Here is a 24958-nt window from a genome sequence, read left to right as displayed (position 1 = left end):
TACAATTAATTTAATTACAGTGGGCATTGTGGGAACAGAGAATACAGTTCAGGGCACAGATGTGATTGTTTGGTTGGTTGTTTTTTGATTTTTGTTTATGTTTTAAACCTGTGTTGTGTTTTCTTGTGGTTGCAGTCTGAACTTGTGCTAAAGTCAGATTCTGTGGGACAGTCCTGAGTTGTAATGGTTTGTTTTTCAGCAGAATCGTTCTGCCATGAATGTTTGTCATGCAGGATGAGAGCTCACTCTGTCAAATCTCTGGACTCTGGCCACTTCTTACTAGCGCTAGGGAGAAATAACCAAGCCCCTTTCACTGCTGAAAAAGATGCATTGAAGAAAAACTCCAGTGGAATGTTTTGAAACCATTTATACTTATTTTTATCTATCTCTTACCCTGTTTGATTTACTGCAGTTAGGTAACTTGAAATGGCCTTTAGATGCATGTTTGTCCAGCCTAAATAACCGTGCTTTTGATTCACAAACTCTGTTTTCCAGTCTTTACTGTGGAGGTTCTGTGATCTTGACAGAAAGGGCTGTGGAGGGCAGGACAAAGGGGCTTCCTGTTCATCCCTGGGTGATTTCAGGGGATCTCGATTTGTTTATTCATGTATTTAAAATATTAAGTCTTTCTGTGTAGGGAAGAGAAGCCAAAAGCTGTAGGCTTCAGGATAAAGATGCCTAAAGCTGGCATAAAGAGGTCATACTGCTCCAGATGTGTTTAAATAAATGAATGCAGATTAATAAAGTTGAATAAAGACTGAAAATATATACTATGCTAATTTCTCCTTACTGGCATTAACACAATTTTGTAATATTTACAATAGTAACGGTTAAGGTGTGATTTTCCAAATCCGAACCCAACTTCTTTTGCTTAATAAAAGGATAGATGATGCATGATTAATTACACAAAAATAAATATTTGATCTCTCTTAGTAGGGAAACAGTACTATCCCTGATCTTTGGTTTCTGTGGATGTAACCCATAGAAAGAATCACACAAGCCTATACCCAAAATATTTAAATATTATATGCGAGTGGTAGCATGTGCAGATCAGAATCTCACCAAGACATTTTTTGGAAAAGGTTACTGGAAAGTTTGTCAAAATATCAGAGGAAGGTGATACTGATAGACAATTGGGAACATAATTTACATGTTTCTTTATAGGATTCATTCATAAGTAAAATTTTGTAATTTGTATTATATATATATATATACGTGAGGCTCTATGGTGGCAGTTATCTTCAATAATACAAATGTGTAATTTGTAGATAAGTCGCTCTCAGATTATATATACCTGTGGCATACAAGTAAATTAACTATGAATTGACATGTTATCAAGAAAGTCTGGGTGGTTTTTGTCATGAGAAGATGTTTTCAAAATGTGTGGTCTTTCATTCTTGTATGCCTACAGTAAAGGAGAAATGACTACAATACATCATAACCTAAACAGTTTCCAAAAATCTAAAGAGCTGTTTTACAAAGATACTTTATATTAATTAGGACGTGCATTGCTAACAGCATTTAAAGTAACATATGCAACCCCCTGCTTTGCACCTATTGAAGTGAAATACACTGGTGTAATATTGGCAGCTGAAGATGAAATGCATCATAAATCTACAGGGACTTTGGAATGAAAATTAAGATACAGAAAAAGATGGAAAAAGCTACGGTCTCTGCAGGATACAGTTGTAAAGAGAATGTGGATGGGATTGTGACATTCAATACACATGACTCTCCGTACAGCTTTTTATTTTATTTTATTTTATTAATATTACATTCAAAGTCAGTCCCTCTGGAATGATCTTGTTGATTGGTGTTTTTTGTTGTTATTGTTGCATATTTTTTCTGAGGGTAATATCTCACAGGCATTCATCAGAAAATCTGAACATATGAGGGAGACCTACAATAGGAAGCTGATTATAATAATGATGATAATGGGTATGTAAAAAGGATGAACAGGCTCTTTAATCTTTACAGTGCCTCGGCTGGTTGGTCTGTATTTCAGGGTCCATTATTATCCATTTGAGAACATACTCAAATTCATTAACCTATTGCTTTAGTTATAGTGAATCAATCCCCAAACATCTAAAACAATTTCTTATTAGGCGTTTTATTTTTTTTATGTTGAGAATGTGATTGGTCCACGTTTTTCTCCAGTTCATAGCCTCCTAATCTTTGCATAGCCTTTCCAGATCCTGTCTTCTGCTCTGTGAATCTTGTCACTGCATTTCCCTGAGCTTTAGTAGTCTCGGAGAGATGTACCCAGGCAATATCATTCTGACCTGCTGTGCATTGGTTGTTGCTCACTGATGACTTTCTTAGTCATTATTCTTCCCATTTCCAGCTCCATTACTGTCCATTTCAACGTGTATATTAAGCTATGTTGACTACCTGTTTTGTCATTGTGCCACATGGTTACAAAACTTTCAGTGCTATAATAAATTAATTCACCTTATGCTGGCACAGCAGTGTTCTCAGACATTTGTATAGTGTGTTTAATTTTTAATACCTTTATAGGAAACAATGCATGGTGACTTAATCAACAAAGAGGTGTGTTGCACTAAGCAAACAGTCACATGGCATAGGCTACTGGCATTGAATGACAGCTGTTGTATTTTTAGTTTGTTGCTTTGAAGCACTTGGGTGTTACCTTATTAAGTGGGTAGGGCTTTTATACTCTTTTTGTTTTGTAAATTGATCTTTGTATCCTATTCTGTTAGAAGTCTTTTTGAAATCCTGTATTTTAGTAGAAAGAGCAAAATCATAAATCAAAGCCTTTTTACGTTCTTAAAGTACTACATTTCAACAGTACACAAAAAACCCAGTTAGTTCATTTTTTCTTAGTACATTTAGTCATCTGTCACACTAGTGGTATCTGGAATCATACTGAAGTTCAGTGCAGCCCTGTCTAAGTGATTATATAATTGATGCATGACCACCTAGGTTTAAGTTTGAAGCAGCATTGTTAAAGTTACCAGGATCATTATCCTCTCTGGGAGGCTATTGTGTGTCCTTGGTGACTACTTAGTATAAGCTTGTTGTCAGGTCTGAATTCATCTGTGTTTACACTCCTGAGCATTTAACTTTTCTCAGGAATTGGTACTAATGGTCACACCCACCCAACCAGAAAAACAAACATACCATAATCATAAACACACACATGTGCATATGTATGTGTTTATGTAAATTAAATAAAAACTCTTGGAGAGAAAATACATTTAATTCACCAGATAGTCTAGTGCTCCTTAAATAAAAAATAAAAAAACTAGATGTGGTGTTTTTTTTTTTATTTGTGTAAATGTGTTAGAAGCTGTAAATGTCACCCCAACATGATAAACAATTTCAAGGATACATTCTACAGCAACCTTTAAAACATCATTAAGATTTACTGTGGGGTGTCTTGAAGAATTGCAATTGAAAGCTGTTTACATTAAATAACTGTTGCCAAGGGAATAGAATTATCCCTGACAATAAAGTACTGTATTCTCTCTCTCCCTTCTGCACAGAGCATGAAAGCCTGAGTATTAACACTGCTATTGGCAAGGAAAAATAATTACATTTAGAATCAACCTTCTTTCCAACAAAGTAATGTTTACACTAATGACATCAGGAATGCAGATCAGTGTTGTACAGCGTGTTCTTGTTAGGGTAGCTTTGCGAACTATAAGGCAGCACTTTCCGCTGTTGTGCATTTCAGGTGAATGCTTGTTTGAGATCAGTCTTCGTTCTTATTTGGAGTTTAAAACTGTTACTAGTTTAGTTGAGAAACATAGCCTACAAATGCCTGACATTATGTGGATAGATACTCATGGATACTTCATAGCCTTCATTTCACCGTTTAAAAAAATGTGGTGTGAGCATTTGAACCATGACTGGTATCTAATTATTAGCACATTCACTTCAGAACCGATGTCTGTCCTTGAACAATGTTTTTGTTTTAAACTCAGAAAAGCAGTCTTATGCTGATAAGATTAGCAGGACTGCTTAAGCACATATTGACTTTCAACCTTCCCTATTGCTATAACTTTATAAACCACACATTTGTATCAGGATTTTCCTCCTGAATCTAAAGAAATCGTTACCGGTAATGTATTGTAGGCCTTTGGAGAAACGTAAGGAAATTGTGTTAGAAAATAATAAATAAATTACCTCCCAGTGTTGACCCAGAACCCACAACTCTCCTCTCAGGAGTACAGGGCCCGAACCACTACTTCACACTGCTGCCTAAACAAGGTGAATGCTCTCCAGTGAAATATTATGCACAAAATAAGTAAACCAGGTATCCTATGTATGTACTTGTTATATATATATATATAAAAACTGAACTCTGTGCCTAGGCAAGGATTTCATGTCTCGTCTACTCTAGTTTATCATCACTAGATATGCATACGTTTACTAAATAAAATCTTTTCAAGGTGACAATCCCTCCTGAAACATTGAGATATCCTCCTCTCCCCCCTCTTCTGCCTCCAGCTCCACCCTGTTAATTGCACAAAATAAAACAAATGTACCAACCTGCTTTTGTATCCCCTTTATCGTGTTACAGTTTTGCAATTCTCTGAGTTGTGCAATAATGATTTCTTGTAAAGAGGAAATGTTCTCCTAAAATCTAAGACTTTTCAGAGAATCTAAACTAAGGTGTATACTGACTGGGGGAAAGTTCAAATACAAATTTAAATACCACAAAGTATGGACATTACAGTTTTTTGTTATGTTTGAACAGATCTGTATCTATGTATCTATCTATCTATCTATCTATCTATCTATCTATCTATCTATCTATCTATCTATCTATCTATCTATCTAAAGACCACATAAATAAGTATTATAAGACCACCAAAACATGGGAAGATTAAATATGAATTTTGCCGAAGTGACCTGAAAAAGAGGCGCAGCACATTAAAGTGGTGTCATCTTAGGGAGGCCTTCATGTAGTGGATCGATGATGATGATGATATATATATATGTCTTAAAATGGTTTGTTGATAGATTGTTTTTTTAAATGCTAGCTTTGTATGCCCGAATGTGGTTCACAGTTAATAGAGCGAGGGATACAGTGACGTCAGGCAGACTGTTTGTGTTTCAAATCATAAGTAGTTGCGGTTCTTTCTATCACATTGATAATCTTTTTTTTTTCCCTCAATATTTTATCAGCAAAAATACCCTGAGGTCACCACAGTCTTCACCCTGGTCTCTCGCATCATAAGACTGATGGGTGTGTTTTGGGTTATCCATGTGATTGGAAAGCGAGAGACATTAGGGAAGTGGGATCGTCCACACAGAATCCAGGAAATCTTTTCATGTTGTGCTTTGCGTGGATAAAAACGATTTTGTTTCTGAGAGTGTGACAATTTCTATCCTGTCTCAATCTCTCACCACACTCAGAAAACTCATTGCACATCTTTGTAATGTATAACATGCTTATCTAATCTTATGTTTTAAATCACCAGTCTGCAAAGGACCTTTTTGTAGAAATGTCACGAGAAATATAATGGTATAGGTTGGGAGTAATATACATTTAGAGTTTGATTTTATTTGCTTTTATAGTTCTTCTTATCCAGGAAGCAGTTCTTAAATGTGTAAGAACTTGCTTTTGCAAGGCATGCTGGAATGCAAAATGAATGGGTTCTCTGTACTGTACTGGAAAATGCCATTTACTGCTGATTAGAGATATATTTATATAGGTATCACTCCGATACCCAATTTTGATTTGCATATTTCCACTGCATCACAATAGGTTCGATATGATATCACACTAGGTAAATTAAAAAAGCTGGCAGCCTGGCTGGCATTGTTCTACACAGGGCCTTGTGCAATGCTGTTTTCTTGCCTGCAACATAAGTAAATAAGCACCTACATTTTGAGTATACCCTAAACATATGTGTATTTTCAGGATTTCTGGGTAATTTTCAGTAGGACTAATACTTTGACTGACGGTGTGTGTAGGTATGTATATTAAAGGGACCACAGAGTTACTACTAGCTATTGGTATGTCTTAAACCACTTTAAATCTTAAGCTATTTACACTAGAAGCCATATGTTACTGTGGCTGTAGGTCAATCATAGGCTTACTATACTTGGCCTTCCAGTGAATAACTAATAATTGCTGTTAATTAGTGATTAAATGGGGATTGTAGTATAGCATTTCTGTAATGTAACACAACAAATGCACACATATTGCCATATTCAGTTAATTATTGTCTTGGCAAAGCATAAAGGAGCTCTCACATTCGCACAATTATTGTATGCTTTTGTGTTAAAAACGTAAATATATTTTGTAGGTACAATATGAGGGATCTGTGTTTTAAAGTGGGGATATTTCTTCTGATGCATGATTGCCTCTAAAATGATAGCTCAATGACGCCCATTTTCACCACTGTTCCCTTTCAAAACCATCCTGAAATTACATTGAAATTGTATTTCCTTTTTTGTTTAGGGAAAATGTGTTTTTGCTCTTTTGTTTGCTGGCTCAGGAAAAGACAAATTACAAACAATACATAGTCACATTGATACACTTAAATAATCCAAATAATTATTTTGTTTTGATAAAAGAAAGACAGTATATTTGTTCAAGATATCAGCCAAAAAAACATAGAGAATTGGGCCTTTAAATAAGATGCAAGTATTTCCATTTTATGTCCTCAGTTTAGCCCTGTAAGAAATTACTTCGGAAATTGATTATTTGGATAATTTACTTAGGGGAGTCACAGACGGTTGATTGGGGTGAGCTAATGCATTGATGTTATGCTTTAGTAGTTACCCAATACTGTAATTAAATGTATACAATAAAGTTAAGTATTATTATAATTACTATTTTATTAGGACCAACAATTAAATCTTATTGTAGTTATTGTATTTAGAATTGGAGGTCCACAGCAATAAGAGTAGAGCTGTCATTTTAGGGAGGACTAATGCATCTCTCATTGTTGACACAGATGCGGTAAGCTATTTGAATCAAGTGTTGTGCAGCAAGCAAAGCAAATCCAGGACTGCAATTTAAGCTCGAAAATACTAGTAGCACTTGGGCCCACACTGTGCTGATCCTGTATACAGGTGGCTTAAACACAGCCCAGATCCAACCCAGCAATGTCTGGATTAGAGGACCCAATTCCTGAAATCTCCAAGCTGAGGCATTTACGGTTTAAGATACCCTTTTTTCTTTTTAATGCACTTAAAAATTTTCTATTTACACAGAGGTAAGCCTGAGTCAATGTTGTAAAAATAAAGCAAAATTGAATACCAAAATGATACCAGAAATTATTTGAATGCGATATTGATATGGTGCGTAAATAGTTAATTATAGGTGATGCTTGGGACTCAACATGTGCTTTGGCTCAGTTTTTGAAACCGTATGTTATCTGGCCAGCCCTGTTTATCATACTTATTACCAGCTGTTCAGCCAGAAAACATTTCCCTCAGCTATTAGCTGGTCACAGGTTGTTTTATTGCTATTTGCAAGTGGAATGCTTTCAGAACATTAAATAATACCTGCTTCTTCTGTTGAGTGTTAAAAACCTTTAATTCACAGAGAGCCATTAAGGGCATCCCAAACTACTGCACAACAGTGTGTGTGTGTGTGTGTGTGTGTGTTTATAATGGCTCTCTGTGAATTAAGGGTATTTGTTAAAGATGGTTCAAGGTCAAGTTAACAGGTTTTTGAACTTGCACATAAGCTGCCATGCATTCAGTCTTTTCAAAAAAGCTTGAATGAATTTCCTGTGTTCAGCACTTGCTAAGCCACTTTCTCTGAGGCATTCGAATGTCAGTGCCTCCATTTTTGTTGTTTGCTGTTACCATGGATATGCTAAGTCTTGCATACAGGGGGCTCTGCTAGCGTTGTGCACAACTGATGCTTCGAGATCCCACACAGCCGCTTACACTAATCTAATGTTAGTTTAGCCACGTCCACAAGGGCCTGGCCTGAGTCCCTAATGAGCCATTAATTAGAGGCTTAAGCTTACTGTTCTTACAACGACAATGGAAGTAAATCCACTGATAACCTCCTGCTGACGTGAACTCACCGGGCTGTCCTGTCATTCACAAAGCTGCATGTCTCCAGTGAGATACTTGCCATCCCACAGCGAGGAGCCGTTATTATTCCTCCTGCCCCCTGTCTGCCTCCTGCATCACAGCATTACTAAATCTGGGATCCCAATTTTCACAATCTTGACAGCTATGAGGGACAGCCCGTCCTGAACTGGGGTCAATCAGAGACGAAGGCCTTTCTGTATGCTTTGGACCATCTCTCTTGGACCATCTTCACTGTGCTTGTTATTGACTTTCCCGAAGACCTGCTGCTGTAGGTCCCACATCCAGGTATGTTTTGGATTGATAATAGGACTGGGTCATAAGACATGGTGATGTTAGTGTGTCATTAGCTTTTAGATATAATAGCTGAGAGGTTCAAACGAGTTGCATTTTTGAAAGAGCTGTTTATTTATGCAGTCACCAGGCAAGGCTTTTCCATGTGTTTTCTTCTCATGCAAATGCTTTTTCATGTACGCTATTCCTGTGGGAATGTGGTTTAGACCTAGGACTGTGTGGTTTACCCTTCTGATGGATTTTCTCACTTTTGAGACATGTGCAATATATTAAAATCTAAAAGCAATGGCATTTTCTAATACATATGCAAACTACCATAAAACACTACAGCCTCTTGCTATTTTGAGACGCATGCTTTTCTTAATTTTGATTACTGTCAAGGTTGTTTGGAGATATTTTCCATCACCCTGTTTGTCTCAGAATTGTTGCTGATGGGAATTGTTTTTTAATTCCATTAGGTTTTAATTTTGTGGTCTTAGAAGGTGACTGTTGGAATTAACTCGCATATTAGTGTACCAAGAATATAGGAAACAAGGTTTGTGGAATCCTCTTCCTAAATCAGTCTCTGCAGTGAGCGTTGTGGATTTGTCTTAATTTGTTTTTTAATTAACTTGCAAAGATGATCTGGGCTTGGGTCTAATAGCAGCAGAAAAGAATGATCTTGACAGTGGAGGAATCACTCGATGTACAGAAAATGTAAATGTTTTAATGAGCTTTAGATTAAATTGAATCTGTTTCAGCAATTTTATGAATTGCTGGTAATCACCTTGTATACATACTTCTGCCAGATTTCTATATTGTATTCTTCATCTCAATGAAATATCAAATCTGACACATATCTTCGTCAATCATTGTTTCTGACTCGGTTTTAACCATGACACATCATCACTTCAAATCCCTGCCTCCTTGTGACATAACTGTTCTTCTAATACCTGCCTGGGTTCCACTTAGTTAAAAGGACAGACCTAAAAAGGCATATATCAAATCACCTTTTAATTAAATTAAGCATTTATAAAATATTCCATTTTAAATGGTAATGTAAGAGTTTTGGCTTGCATTTCAAGACGTTGAAATATATTACTCATCACATGGCTGTAAGGCCAGATATTTGAAAAAATATATGCTATTGTTTTGCAGGCTGACGTAATTCTGTCTGGGCCATTTGATGTTCTGAGAAATCTAAGCATGTGTGATATATTAAACCGAAAACATCCCATTTAGAGACTCTTCAGAATAACTTAAATATCTGCTCTGTGATTCACTCAAACTAATTTAAGTACTACTGGCCATTTGTACTGCCTTTGTTCAGTTCAAACATAAAAAGTAAGTTACTGTTTGTGTCTGAAAATGTCTTCGAAATACAGTTGTACAGTTGAAACTGCCGTTTCTGTGAGTTTATCTAATAAGTGTTGTGAGAAGCTAACAATAGGGTAAATTCAGCATAAAGCTTCAAGGTTTTATTGAACTCCACAGACACACAGTTGTTTAATAGTTTCTGGCAGATGTTCTCAAGTGTGAAGGAAAAAACTATAGTCAGACAGAACGCAGAACTTAAACAGATTTCAGATGGTATATCAAAATTGTTAATCTCTGGGCTTTGGTGGGTTAGGATGCAGTTTATTAAACATTTGTTAGAAAAATTCAGGGGTCCCCATTATTCTGATAGCTTCTAATGATAACTTCTGATAGTTCTTCACTTAATATCACTATTCTGTAGGTTAAATCATTGTCTATTTTTAATATTATTTAATATTTTAACTTGACATGTTCTTGGAAGGGGTTATGAACTTTATGTGCCCTCTTGTGTATGTACTTTTTACAAGACATTACCTTCCAAGGCAAGACATGTATTTTTATTAAGTTGGCTGGGGGAAGTCATGTTATTACTTTTACTTGACTTTCAATGAATGGCCTTCTATAAAAGTAATTGAACTTGGGCCAGGGAATGGTACAAGTGCAAAGCAAAGTGTGAAAACAACATTTTGCATTATAATTAGCTGCAGAACTAAAATTAATTTCTGTTGAAACTGGAAAATAATGTGTTTTCTTCCCCCACAACAAATGGTCTGCAAAATCCGACTCAGATAAGTACCCCTAATGTTAGTGTTGAAACAAGTGCCAGAGACTTGATACAATTGGTAACACAGTGAGAATTAATCTTGTTGAGCTGTTACTGTAGCAAAGACATATAATTACTTTAAAAGGGTTAAAAATAACCCATAGGATTGTTACCAAATGCCTGCCAAACCAGCTGAAACTGTGAAATAAAGGATTCTACGTTTCCTGCTTGTTAAATGCAGGAGGTCTTGTAATGTGGAATGTACTTTCTGATTTTGCATTGCATACTTATTTTGGGCTGAGACCAAATCAAAACTTTGACCTACCCAACTGCAAATTAAAAACTTGTACCCAATTGTGATTTAATTTATTCTCAGAAGCCAGTTTTATGCCTACTTAATAAAAACACGACAGGGTACAGTTTTGTAATTTGCAGTTCGTGGGCAGATCAAAGTTTTAATTTGGTCAAGGCTAGAAGTAGGCCTAATGATTTTCTGTTTCAAACCAAACCATTTTCAAGTTTGCTCAAAGCTTTGATTAATCTCTATAGATGGGTTCTGAAGTGATATTGATAGAAAGTTTCAAATAGTTTTGTTTGAAATAGGAAATATTTGAATGTTATTTGTTAATAAATTTAATAAACCGACCATGATAACTTCTAAAAAACGATCTAACAATTCTGAAAACTTAAATGCATTGATCTATGTAGTTTTACTCAAAATAAGGCTAATGATTTATATTTCTCTCTCACAATTTCAATTGTTCACCATCCTGACAAGATTGGACTTCAAGAAGAACAAGAAGTGAAATCCAGACTGCGCTACATGTAGACTTTATAGTAAGGTGCTTTAATGCCGTGCTGTGGCATACTTTGCCTGGCAGGGATTATATCAGACTTGTGTGAGTATATGGATGTAAATAGCTTTACAAATCCTCTTTACCCCCACACCCACAGTGGAGCAGTGAAAACATCTACTTACTGTACAGGACATGCAGTCGGAGAAATATCGGCACAAAAGAATTAAGCTAGAGACTAGGGTGGAAAAAAAAAGACTGGCATAATCTTTCGAGGTCAGACCAAGACACCTCGTGATGTAAGACACAGAAATAGATAATCTGTAGTTCAAGGTTATTTTGGAGTTTTCGCTTCCTGTCATTTAGTTGCTACAACACCCATTTCTTATTAGCATGACTAGATTATTACCTGCTCACACTTGACCCAGTGCCTTTAAGATAAATTCATATTGTGGTTTAAGACACTTTATTTATTACCTTTGTGTTTGATACAAATTGCTATATAAAAGGGTACTTGAATTTTGTAACCTTTTGTTCTCTGCCTCATTTCTTGAGCTCATCTGCTCCTGCATAACAGACACAGCCATACAATCCCATATTTTGATCTCTTCTTCGGGCTGCAGACGATGGGAGAATCATTAGAGTTCAAGAAGCATGTCTTAGGATGAGGGGAATGTGTGGATCAATGACAGGCTACACAATAAAGGAATGAGGTGTCTCTCTGAATTGAGGGATTTTAAATCAATAAATGTGGAATGTCACACTCTTTCTCTCATTTTATTCCAAGCGTGTTTTCATGCTTAAACCAAGTAAAACGACACTTTCTGCATGAATTGCACTATTTATACACACAATGATATGATCCTTGACAGGAGTGGCATTTGGGCCAGAGCGCAGGAAGAAAGTAGGAACATTATCCCTCTTAAGATAACATCAAGGTAGCAATAGATGTGTATAAGTACTTTATCAACCAATCAAGGTAGGATGAGGTCTATATATTTATACTTTCAAAAGGCTCTGCTCTGATTTAAACGCAGCAGTGAGATTGCTTGTAGATTTATATCTCATTGAAACCGTAACTCCAGTGCTTAGCTGTCTCTGCTGGGTGATGGCAAAAAGTATAAATACAGTGATATGAAGCATATATTCCAACTTCTTGATTGTCAGTTGTCGACAGATGCAGTTGATTATTATTCCAAAGTCTTAAATCAATTGCTGCTAGGACATTACAATTCTGTTCTTTGCTTGAACTTTATACTAAAACATAACTTTTTGATTATGCTTTAATATAACTGGTTTGTTACTGGAGAGTATCATTTTCACGTTTCATTGTATTTTTCATTGTATTGTTTAATTTCTTAAATCCCATCAGCTTCACCATCACCATGTGACTCAGAAAATTGGAATTTTCCAGTGTCACAAGCAAGCAATGTGTCATAAGTTCTCTATTAAAATGCCAATAAAATCATGATATATCTGTAATTCTCATTAAAAACCTGATTGTGCTGTTCCCAGATCTGCATTCAAAGTCAGTTTTATAGTCCACTGTTATTTCCTTGTCAGCCTAGCCCTTGGAAAACAATAAATCGCTACTTTCACTTGTAAGAACATAACAACATAAGAAAGTTTACAACCGAGAGGAGGCCATTCGACCCATCGTGCTCGTTTGGTGGCCGATAATAACTAAGTGATCCAAGGATCCTGTCCAGTCTATTTTTGAATGTTCCCAAATTTTCAACTTCAACCACATCGCTGGGGAATTTGTTCGGATTGTGACAACTCTCTGTGTGAAGAAGTGTCTCCTGTTTTCTGTCTTGAATGCCTTGAAGCCCAATTTCCATTTGTGTCCCCGGGTGTGTGTATCCCTGCTGATCTGGAAAAGGTCCTCTGGTTTGATGTGGGTGATGCCTTTCATGATTTTGAAGACTTGGATCAAGTCCCCACGTAGTCTCCTCTGTTCCAGGGTGAAAAGGTTCAGGTCCCTCAGTCTCTCAGTAGGACTTTCCCTTCAGACCTGGAATAAGTCTGGTTACTCTCCTCTGAACTGCCTCTAGAGCAGCGATATCTTTCTTGAAGTGTGGAGCCCAGAACTGTCCACAGTATCCAGATGAGGTCTAACTAGTGCATTGTACAGTCTGAACATCACTGCCCTTGTTCTCAATTCTACACTTTTGACAATATACCCTAACACTCTGTTTGCCTTTTTTATTGCTTCCCCACATTGTTTGGATGAGGAAAGTGAGGAGTCCACATAGACTCCTAGGTCTTTCTCATGTTACTTCATCTAGTTCTATTCCTCCCATAGTGTAATTATAGTGGACATTTTTTTTACCTACATGAAATACCTTCCACTTCTCCACATTGAATTTAATCTGCCAGGTGTCGGCCCACAACTGAATATCATCTAAGTCCCTTAGAATAGCCTGTGCTGCCGAGATTGTATCTGCTTTGACAAGTTTGCTAACTATCCCAGAGTCCAGATCATTAATATAGATTAGAAAAAAAGCACAAGTGGTTAAGTGCTCCTTAACATTTTAAAGGGTGTGTTAAATATCATCTGCTTTTCTTTATTTTCTCCCTATTTTTTCTGACATTCTAACTCACTAATATGGAAAGAATAACAATCTGCTAAGGTTAATTATTACAGAATTTGAGAAAATCAGATGAGGAAGTAAAGTCTACCAACATGAACAATGACTGACCTCTGAGTATTATTGACAATTAGTGATTAGTGTCACTCTGTTTGCATTAGGAATGTTTTGTTTGAAGAAACTGTTTGGATGGCACCATATGCATCCTGGTGTACTGGAGAAGTCGCTTCGAGGTCCTGCTGTTTCTCTAATTCTGCCACAGACTGGACTATAGCAGTATGTTGCGCTGTGTTGCTGCTTTTTTACAGTTACCTCAAATATACATTTAATTATTATTATTTTTTTTTTTTACTGCCATCCCCTATGAAATTGCCTTTTGACAAGGTTAAAACCTAACAGGAGAAGCCAATTTCACATAATTATTGCCTACCATGTCAGTGTGAAAGCCAATAACACCTCCATTATCTCACCCTCGCACTGGAAAGTTGTTGCATACCGTGAGCTAAAGCTAGAACCATTCAATTAACTGAGTCGTGCTGACCGTCCAGTGTACAGGTCTCTCCTTCCTTGGTGAATTAGCAGTCCAGCTCTATAATTACACAATAACACCGTTAACAGTCTCAGAATATAAAATAGGAAACCGTCTGCAAGTGGAAAAAAAAAGAAAGAAAGATCTATTCCAGAATTATAATGTGTATATTCCATGATAATGTTGATGCAGATTATAATGGAGACTTTCTTGATGCTACAGAAATACTCTTCACCGTTAAAGTACATCGGATCAAACTGTATCAAACTCCCAGATCCTTCACTGCCCTTCCTGCTCACGTGAGAGTGTCCATTGCCAGGGCAGAGTGCACTTTATTTTAGGAATCCTAAGCTGGAGGGAAAAACAGTTAAGCAAATTTGCCATTATTGTCCTGTGAGAAAAGTCTCTGTCCAACTTTTCCGTATGTTCATCGGTACATTCTTGTGGTCACAGCTGCGCTCAGAGTCCATGTTTTTCTCCAGTGCCAGAAACGTGATGAGGAACTCGGTCCACATTGTTGCTGTGTGTAACTACTATAATGGGGCTATTTTGTTTTGTGAAGAGGGCAAACTCAAAATCTGCTTAGTTGATAACAGGTGAACGCTATTGTGTCCTCAGCCAGGGAAATGACAATCCGCAATGAACAACGTTGGCTGCACACACACAGTTAAACTGGAAAGAGCGAAATCTACACACACAGCTGAGCTCTGAGCTCTCTGATGTATCAGAGCAGCCCGTGACTCCCTGTGAACCCAGAGGAGACCGACTGCTCATCCCCGTGGATCCACATTTAAGATGTGCCACTCTTCATAAATCATTCATGTATGTCAGTCGGCAGGACCAGGGAGGTTTGTTTACAATTCTCTCAGTCATGCTGACGAGCTGTTTCCCTCCTTTTTTCCCTTCTGCCTGTGACTGCTGGACTTTGTCTTCGCAGGGTAGAAGGAAGACGACACATACTCTGGCCTGTAAATTCCACAGTTTTTATCTGAAAAACTGATTTACAGCAAAATGCCTCCTGCTGTGAAAACAAAATGTCCTTGGGGGACATCCGGCTATATAGTCTGACACATTACCATTTATATTAGTTCAACCTATCCATAAAAAGGGTAAAGATAAGTTTTATAAACTCATTGTCACTACCTTACATAAACAAGATCGATGTTTAAGGAAAGATTTTGAATTATATATGAAATGGTATGTATAATCATTTCTCGGAGGATATCGAAATGAGTAAACTGCGTTGACTAAGTAACTTGTAAACCAGATGAGGATTAACATGCAAGAGGAGATTGGGCAATACATTGTGTGAAAAGATTATCTGTAGACATTCAATTGTCATACTTATTTATTTAATAGATTGCAACAGGATGGTGAACTTTGATTTGGGGTGTAAATAATATAGGAAATCAATAAGACAAAGCGCAATTGTTAATCTGCCTTTTTAGAATGTGTGTATAGGTATCAGATAGATAGACCCAATACAAAAAAAAAAATGATTATGTATTTGTCAATGTTTTTAGGTGTTAAACGTGATTTGTTTTTCACATACACTTTTAATTCATGTTATCTGTTCAGGACATCTATTTTTCTGTAAAATCATTTTCTGTTATAAAACAAATACATCCCATCAAAGGTGTCAGTATGTACAGTCGGTCAGCATATTTAGTTTGACTCCTTTAAAGTGTTTTGCACTTTTAAGCCCTGCTGGCAAGGTAGGGCTTTGAACACGAGTGACATTCAGCCAGTGCCTTATATTCAAACACAACTGTCGTCTTGTTTGCTTCCAGCTGGACGACATCCAACCAGTGTTTGGAAATCTCCAGCCTTCAACACGGATTATGTGCCCCTTCTGTGTCAAATCAACCAAATCAAACCCAAATAATTCCCACCTCAAACTGATATTTTACATAGCCCAGTGAAAGATACAGGTCAGATAGGAAACTAAGCAAAAATGTAAGCTCAATGATTGTCTTATTTGAAACTGTTATATCCCACTTTTGAAGGAGAAGGTTCTTTAAAATAACCCTATAATGTGACAACTGGACATTTTTGGATATGTAAGACCATTAGCAACACACAGTCCAATGCTGTGATACCTTTTCAGAACTGTTCTTTTTCTGCCTAGACAAATATAGCTATTTTGCTAACGTATAATTTCATTCCAGTCGGTTAAATAATGTGAATGACTGTTTTGTTGTAAAAGGTTAATTTTAGATCTGGCACCCGACCATATCATGCCATTCGGAAGTAAATTGATTCTCTCTGTGATGTCAGATACCTCCTGTGTTGATCATTAACAAACTGTTGTGAAATTCGCACCGGCATGTTTCCACCTAAACAGGGGCCATCACAGTATCTTGACTCCAGCTGAGGTAAGGGGAAAAATTATGGTGAGCTTCTCTTTGTGGGACTTTGTATATCACTGGATACAGTAAGGTTAAAGCAAGTTTGGGAATATTATTTTGACTGTTAAATAGGGATTAAAATCTATAATGGAAGGGGCAATGGGGCTTAAGTTTTACTAGGCTTCAAAGGCATACTTCGTTTGAATTAAATAGTGATAATGGTAATTTTACTGGCTGCTAATTTGCTTGGAAATTTCTACATCTTCAGCTTTTTAAATTTAAATATGTTTTATGTTTAAAGGTTGTATATGCAGGTTACTCAGTCAGAACTATGACAAATTTCCTGTGCAGTACTTCTGTCTGCATAGAGTCAGCCATGTACAGATCTATTTTTTCATGTAGAAAAGCAATCCAGTTTGTAGTTGATACATCTTCGTGTCTGTGTGTTTGTGTGCCTACCCCCCACCTCTTTTTCCTGTACAACTTCAGTACAATAGCACCAGTTCTATGGAAACAAATGATTAGTGTATAGAAACTGTGTAACATCTTTTTAAGGACAAATATTTCTTAGCAGGTGCCCCTACCCATGGTCATGTACAGTTTTCAGAAGAAACATTACAAAGTGCAGTAAATACTGTCCATACAAAATAAAATAAGCATAATTTATAGTACAGTGAGCCAACGAGTACCAAAGACATTTGTTTCCCTCTATACCCTCAACAATTGAAATCAACAATTGTTAATCACATGACCCCTGAGAGTCCAGTGCTTAGTGCAGAAGGACTGTAGGCCTCTAATAGCATCCTAAATATGTTTGTGAAAAAGCATCCACTTTTCATCAGTGAAACAGTGTCGAGGTGATTGTTAGTTTTGTAGTACCAATAACAGCTTTAGAAGTATTAAAGAAATGTTATTATTCAGGTCGTGGTAACTTTAATCACCTATTCCTATGATTGAAGTTTCTAAGTGATTGTGTAATTCAAAACACGTCCAGGTCCTGTGAGGTAGTGTTATGCTCCCTGGAGTTGATTAGGGCGTGATGATTCAGTCCAAATGTGTGAAAAAACGCTTTCAGAGCTTACTGTAGTGGCACCTCAATCTTTGGTATTAAAATGAGCCGAGATAGCGAACCTGTGCTCAGATGCTTTTTCATTTTGTGGGGATAGAGTGCTTATTTATGGCTTTCTTTTCTAACTTGGAAAACTAGGATAGGCCATTGTATGTGAAGGAGGAATCATTAGCAGGAATAGTAATGGTAATAATATTTGAAAAGTAAAATAATTAGTAGTGGTTGGAGACTGCCATACTAAACACAGTCTTGCATGAGCACTCTTTCACCCAGGTAATCCATCAAACAATACAACACAGATAGAACTAATAACCCACAGATAATAAACAAATGTGCCACAACAGCAATTAAAACCGCCCTGATGTCACACAATTCTGGCAGCTGTTGGGATTGTTTGGTGGCGCTTCCTGCCTTCTGGCCATACCGAGTGAAAGCACAGTCAGGGTGTGATCTTGGCCAGAGTAGTTATGAATTTGAAAGCATTTATTGTTATAATATGAGTTGCTGCTGACCTTGCTGATGTTTAAAAGATTACATTGTAAATAAGATCTTGTGGATGTTTGTTTAGTGAATGAGGGTCTTTTTATTTATAGTTATTTATTTCATATAATTTAATTAGGGAAAATACATCCCAAGTATCATTACATGAGAATAATCAATTTGCTACCAAACAAAACCTAGTTTAAATTCATTATGGAATATCTGCCCTTTAAAGTTGTTTAAATTGATGTTCTGTTCCCTTTGTTTGACATATGGTCGCAGGAATAATTTTCTAAATCTCAGGTAGCCAGGGACAGGATTAATAGCTGTTCTTTCCTCTAATGAACTTGTGACAAACATGTCACCATGAAGGGGCAATTAAAAATGACTAATTGAAAAAATCTATTTCTATCTGTTTTTGTGTGTGTGTTTGTTTTTATATTTATAACTGATAAACAGTTATTTCTACTTGGTATGAATTATATGATGACATGAATATGATTGGCAATTAGCCTTTTTGGTGATATGATGTCTTCTGCCTAATTAAGGGTTTTGTAATTACGCATATTGAACATATAATTGGCTAAGTGAAAGTTTACATGCTGGTCATGTCTGAATAGAAAGTGATACTTTTAAAAGAAGATTGAAATATACTGTCACGGGTGGTGGTCTGAAAAACTAGATGCATGTTAGTACCATGAGTCACAGCATCGAAACAAAGACTTGTATTGTTCCCATGTCAGAGGTGTGGGCCTTCATACCTGAAACTCACATTAAAGAAGCCCGTCTAATGATGCTATTCAGTTATTTATAATCTCGTCCTTGGGCAGCTGAAACCAGAACATTTGGAACAGAACAAGGGAAGTGAATTGGCATTGCATTTCTCAGATTATATCTGACAAAAAAATATATATATATTATTTTAATTTCAAATGTTTCAGATGTCACGATCACATTTTGAAAGAATAATAGAGATTAAACACTTGACCTGAATGTCATCACATTATTCCACCCACAGGAAGTTTTTATTCTAAACAGTTTTTCCAGAAGTTTTATTGCTATATAATGAACTGAAACACCCTCATTATAGTACTTTTGAATAGGAAACGGGAGCTGACATTTTCTTCCCATGAGAAGAAGCAGATGTTTATTTTTTGTCTTTCCTTCATGTCAGACAGTCTGATACCTATAGCATGCAAACCTTGTGGAGGATAATGCGTTTATTGTATTAAAATGTTGACAACTTAATTGAAAACTTAATTTTGAATGAGTTTACATTCACATTTTATTTAATTTGTATTATCTTGCATTTTAATTTTTGCTCATTATGGTCTGCTTCATTGAATTTATACTAGTTAGTTAAATAAAGTGTAGAGTGAGTTTTTTTTTCACATTTTGTAATTATTTGACTTTTTTGTGTAGGATTGTTTAAATTTACATTCTGTTGAAGGGGCGCCATGTTTAAATAATTTGCTTAATTTACCATCCACAAAATTTAATGTTTCTAATACACTTTTTTTTTTACCCATCTTCTCTCTCACAACTCATCAACTTGCTCAGCTTTATAAGTCTTGAGACAACAAATACTCACACAGGATTGTTCCAGTGCCAGTAATGCTTTAGTGGAAAGGCCCACTAATTAACACACACAGCCAGCCTGGGAAATGTAATCACAAGGCTTCACTGTATATACAGAAAATCTGTGATGGTGAAAGCCACAGATCCATTGGGAATCCAACCATCTTACATCCAAATTTTATTTTACTCTGCTAAGAATTCTTAATAAATTATATCACAGACTCTTTATGAAAGGGGCCATTAATTCCCCCGACTCCTCCAAGATTGATTTAAGGACTCCCCCGTGATTCCCCTGGTGGTTTTATTCAGCTATAAATGAGTACAAAAGATAAAAATGACTTACTTTATCATTGCCCTGAGAAAATGTCTCTTGCGTAAGTTTTGACTTTGATGAACCATAGCTTCAAGCAATCACATTGTCTCATGTAAATCCAGTCTTGTTAATTTATTTTTGTTTTTGCCAGCATTGGTTTTGCAACACACACACACACACACACACACACACACACACACACATATATTGCAACTCCATTTATCATTCATGTGCAAACTTTGTGAAGATAACTAACATTTTAGGTGTACTCTTTACTGTACTGTATGGGTGTATGCTAAGAAATATAATAGATAAAACAGACTTCTGCTGCTTCTGTGTTGGATTTTAACATTAGTAAAGCAATTTTATAAAAAGTTGGCATGGCTTCATATACTTTACATAGTCTTTGTCTTGATCAGATTATGATTAGTTTCCGTTTACCTGATGTTAGAAAATATACACAGTTATACTTGAGTAAGAATGGTATTGAATGAGATGCTGAGTGGTTCTGACACTGACAGTGTTTGTATTCCCCATGGCGCTCTGCCCACACTATCCTCAAACTCCCTTATAACCTTCCTAGAGTATTGAAGTTGAGTTCACGTCTGTTTGAATATTATGTATTCATTAGGGCTGTCAAAGTGAAATGATTGATTTGTCTGTTTTTGAGAGTCTAATCCCAGGAATAATTTGATTTAGATGTCCCTTATCTCTGTTATTTTCCCAATAACCAATCTGTTTTAACCTTAAAAATGGTCTTTTCATTACGCTGTCATAAAGATAGAGAATTGTGAATACCTTAACATAGCTCCTTGGGAGGTCCAGTTTACTTACACAAACACACACTTCAGAGGGATTGATGCTATCACCATATGATGATATACTATTGCAGTAGCTGGCATCTGTTAAGAATTAAGCACACAGTTTGTAGTATGTACTTCTACATTCAGCGTTTGTGTAAGAAACTGACAGTTTTTATATAATGAAATAAAATAAAATGGAAACTTTTGTTGGTCATAAGGACAAGGGGGAACTCCTGTCATGATTTTGTCTATTGTGAAATACAGGATCTGGTTGCCGAATGTGTATCCGCTTGACTACATTGAAAGAGTTGCATTATTGAAAGAGACACGGTTCATTTGCATTGTCTTTACCTTTCCTGTTGACTCCAAAGTTTGCGGTTTCCCCACACTGATAAAACTTATTTGCATCATTATCCAGGTCCTCTGTGACACTGATCTTCTGATTCGCAGTAACGGTTTTAATACCAAGAACTGTGACCTGGATACATGTCATGACCTGGTTCTGCTTTCCCAGCATGCTGCATAGAACATGGCATTAACACTCTGCCTATATTTATATTTGTTCAATGTGTGTCTCAAGACATTATGTATTTTATATAGTTATATAATATAGTTTATATAATTTACTTAAATCAGTTTTGCATTGACCAGAGCGGTGTTACATTTACAAGGGTCTTGTAGTCCTTAGGTAGCAAATGTAAAGCTCTTTTATGACTGATATATATTGACTTTAATATGATATGATACATTTGGTAAATGTATTAATGGTGGTAATTTCTTTACACTTAGGACAATGAAGGACATCATGATACATGTTGACTGATCTTATTTTGATATCTGGACAACAGTGTATGTGTATGTCAGGATGTCTGAAAGGTTTCTCAATATCAGTGCAGTTTAGCAGGCTTATGAATTTGTGGATCAATGACACTGCTTTTCCTGGAGAAACTTGTTGGAAAATATGAGATACAAACTTCTTCTTTAAATGTTCTAACACAGAACTTAACTTGGTGAATATGTATAGATCATTTCCAATAGGTTTTCCATCCAAGTCTTTTGATGATTTTTGGCCACTTTGACTGAATTTGAACTATAATCAAGACGTGGGCAAACGCACACAGTTTCTGTGAGATGTTAAACAAGATAGAACTCTGGGTGACCTTCAGTCGGCCATTTCACCATCTTGGAAAGTGATGTAATCTGAAGTGAAAAGCTGCAGTAAGCAAACATGTATCTACTTGGAGCAGTGTATTGACATACTGAGACCTATGAGGTAAAGTCAGATGGTTTGCTGTGCTAACTGTTTCTAACTAAAAACAGGAAAGTATTGTCAGAGACGGGTAAATGCCTAACTTTTTTTTGTGCTATTAGCTGACTAGTCAGATCTAGTTTTGATTCAATCTTCTTGTGAGTGATTCCATTCAATGTTACACAGTCAATTTTACATTTCACCATTTTACAGCATGCTTATATCAATATGCGTATTGACTTTTGTGACAGTTTTTATCTGAATTGATAGATATATAGATATATGTAATGTACTTACACTTACATTTTAAAATGAGACTTTGATATGCACAATAAAAAGTTCTTAAAATTAAAATCAGAGAAATCAGATATTTTAAAATGTATTTATGTGCATTACATTTATTACTAGGAAGGAAAAGATTTTCAGGACTAAGTGAATGTGATTGTTACTCCTCTGTATATCCTGTTGACAATTTGCAGACTCCTCTCACATGTTCAGTTTGATACTACTACCTTCATGAACAATTTAAACCCACCTGCTACCTGATTAAATGTGACCCAGATTTCTTTGGCTCAGATGAAGGAAGTGTGCTGCTTTCATTGCTAAATGCACTGTAAATCAGACTTGGAAACCCAAACTGATTAGTAGACGGAGAGGGAACTTGTTAACTGAGAGAGTATAGTAATCTAAGGAATGATCAGGCAGACAGTGGCCCATGAATCACCTGCAGGTGATAGACTTTGGCAAATGCTTGAAAGTCACTCCCTGTGGGAAAATGTTTAAAAAAAATTATAATTTTTGAATTATTACATATTTGTAATTTGTCCTTGAACATAATTGTATTCATGACTATAATTTGGGAAGACAGTACAGTTTTTTATTATTCTGCAGAGCAGTGAATAAGACACAATCCATGATCTTTACATAATTTTATTTTTTGTGATTGTGATTTTATCATGTTTATGCTTGTTGGGATTACATGGTAATGCTACCTGCCGCAATGTGTTTTTCCGAGCTGTGGAAAACACAGGGTCAGAAGTGAAGTTTTAGTATGTCACTGTAGTATCCCGTCATTGAATTTCTAGTCTCGCAATAAATGTAGAAATTGCCATATAAAACCCTCTTAGAGCACAGTGACCTCATCACACCAGAACCACCACAACTTGGGCCTCACAGCCTCATCTTTGGCCCATATATTATACCCACTTATTATTTTATGACTACACTGCTGATCGCATTATATTAATATGTTTTGAGAGAGGGTGAATATGTTTATGACTGTATTGATTGATTGAATAGTTATATTGGGTGTTTGCAAAGAGTCAATAAACTCCTAACTATTCTACTATTACAAAACCATTAAGAGATGCATAGTTTTCTCAAAAGTCATTAAGTTATTGTTCCACCCCAGGAACACTCATTTGATATAAACCTATTTGTTCAGCTGATCACTGAAATGTTTAGGACTGGACCCTAGCCTGGTAACGCATGTGTTGTAAGTTGTTCCAATACACCCTTGTTGCTAAGCAAGAGCACTAAGGTTCAGATTAAAAGATCTTCTTTGTTAATCACCAACGTGTTCAGGCATTAATCACACCTAATAAAGCCCTCCTTTTTCTCAGACATATTTCTTTTGTTTTTATTCCCAGAGTCCTTTTGTGTTTGGACAAATTTTCAGGCATTCCTCTCATTGCAAAAACACACCGACTTTTTTCCATCTCTGACTAATCCACTACCTGAGTTACCATTCAGCCATTCGAGAGGTGGGGGGAGCAGCGCTTTCTAATAATATAATGATATGCTATTTAAGAAGGCTGCTGTATTCAGTGATAAGGGGATCTAGATTAATCAATAAACCTTTATTTTCACATCTTGGGAGGCCGCTTAGCGAGATTTAACATGTTTTCACACCATGTACCATTCAGCCATCACTGTTAGTTGAAACAAACTGCCTCTTTGCATAACCTGAATCTATTACCACCTATTTCATTGTGTGCCCTCAGGCCAGGGTTTGTAATTCTGTACTTTTCAGTCAATTCCCAGCAGAGTCATAGAGCAACCACTCCTTAAATATGCATATGAGTTAATTTCCAACTAACCGGGTAGTAAAAGGATGGTTGTGACAAGAGTACCATAGGGCAGTGTTCCTTGTTTCAAGCCCAAACACTTGGTATTCTAACACAAGTAAAGAGCTGACATATAATTTGCCCAGTAATGTAAGGAACATTGATAATTTATTTGGAAAATGTCAAAACACATGTATTTCACTTTCTGTTTCTGTCCTATTAAACAGGTTTTTTCTCTACAGGCTTACAGAACATCTTTATCTGAAGCCAGAAAAATTTCCTCATTGTTACTCACTGTAGCATTACAAATGGCCTTTCCCATGCTTCCTGAAAGCAGCGTACTGTGCACCGCAGCTCTATAATCACTGACTTATGTTTCACTAATGTTTGAATAAAGGCACTCTTAAAAAGAACCGCTCCTTGTCTTTTTTTCGTTCCAGGTCAATATTTTCTGTGATGTCCAGTATGAATGGATATGCTGCTCCAAGTTACCCCTCTGGAGGGTTCGGCTCCTACTCTTCCCAGCTGAAGTGAGTACGAGTAGTTCCCTCCTAAAACAAATGTTTTTTGACCTTTGCAGAACTCGGGTCATGTTTATTTTTTATGTCATTGTAATTTCAATATGGACTTAAGACTTTTGTGCATTGTCAGGATATCTTGCAGTGTTTTCCGTTCTTTTTTATAGAGTTTAGGACAGAATTAACTTAAGCACACCATACAGTAAGATAATGAAAGGACCATCAAGTACTGCACATTT

At 36.4% G+C, this 24958-nt stretch overlaps 1 protein-coding gene across 4 annotated transcripts in view; it reads left to right on the top strand.

Annotated features, from left to right (window-relative positions):
* eps8a (EGFR pathway substrate 8a, signaling adaptor) overlaps window positions 1–24958 on the top strand; it is a 59894-nt gene that overhangs the window by 7407 nt on the left and 27529 nt on the right. For 3 of the 4 annotated variants that reach the window (XM_066724354.1, XM_066724350.1, XM_066724351.1), the window contains exon 2: window positions 24642–24731. In XM_066724354.1, coding sequence (XP_066580451.1) covers window positions 24658–24731 — 74 coding nt within the window. In that variant the 5' untranslated portion in view covers window positions 24642–24657. Of the gene's footprint in view, window positions 1–8166; window positions 8317–24641; window positions 24732–24958 lie in introns of those variants that run through there. The other variant, XM_066724352.1, reaches the window with a different exon arrangement.

This window comes from Amia ocellicauda, chromosome 15 (assembly GCF_036373705.1).
Source record: "Amia ocellicauda isolate fAmiCal2 chromosome 15, fAmiCal2.hap1, whole genome shotgun sequence".
In the NCBI taxonomy this organism is placed as follows: domain Eukaryota; kingdom Metazoa; phylum Chordata; class Actinopteri; order Amiiformes; family Amiidae; genus Amia; species Amia ocellicauda.
The sequence above is the reverse complement of the archived record's forward strand: the minus strand, read 5'-3'. Positions and strand labels throughout refer to the sequence as shown.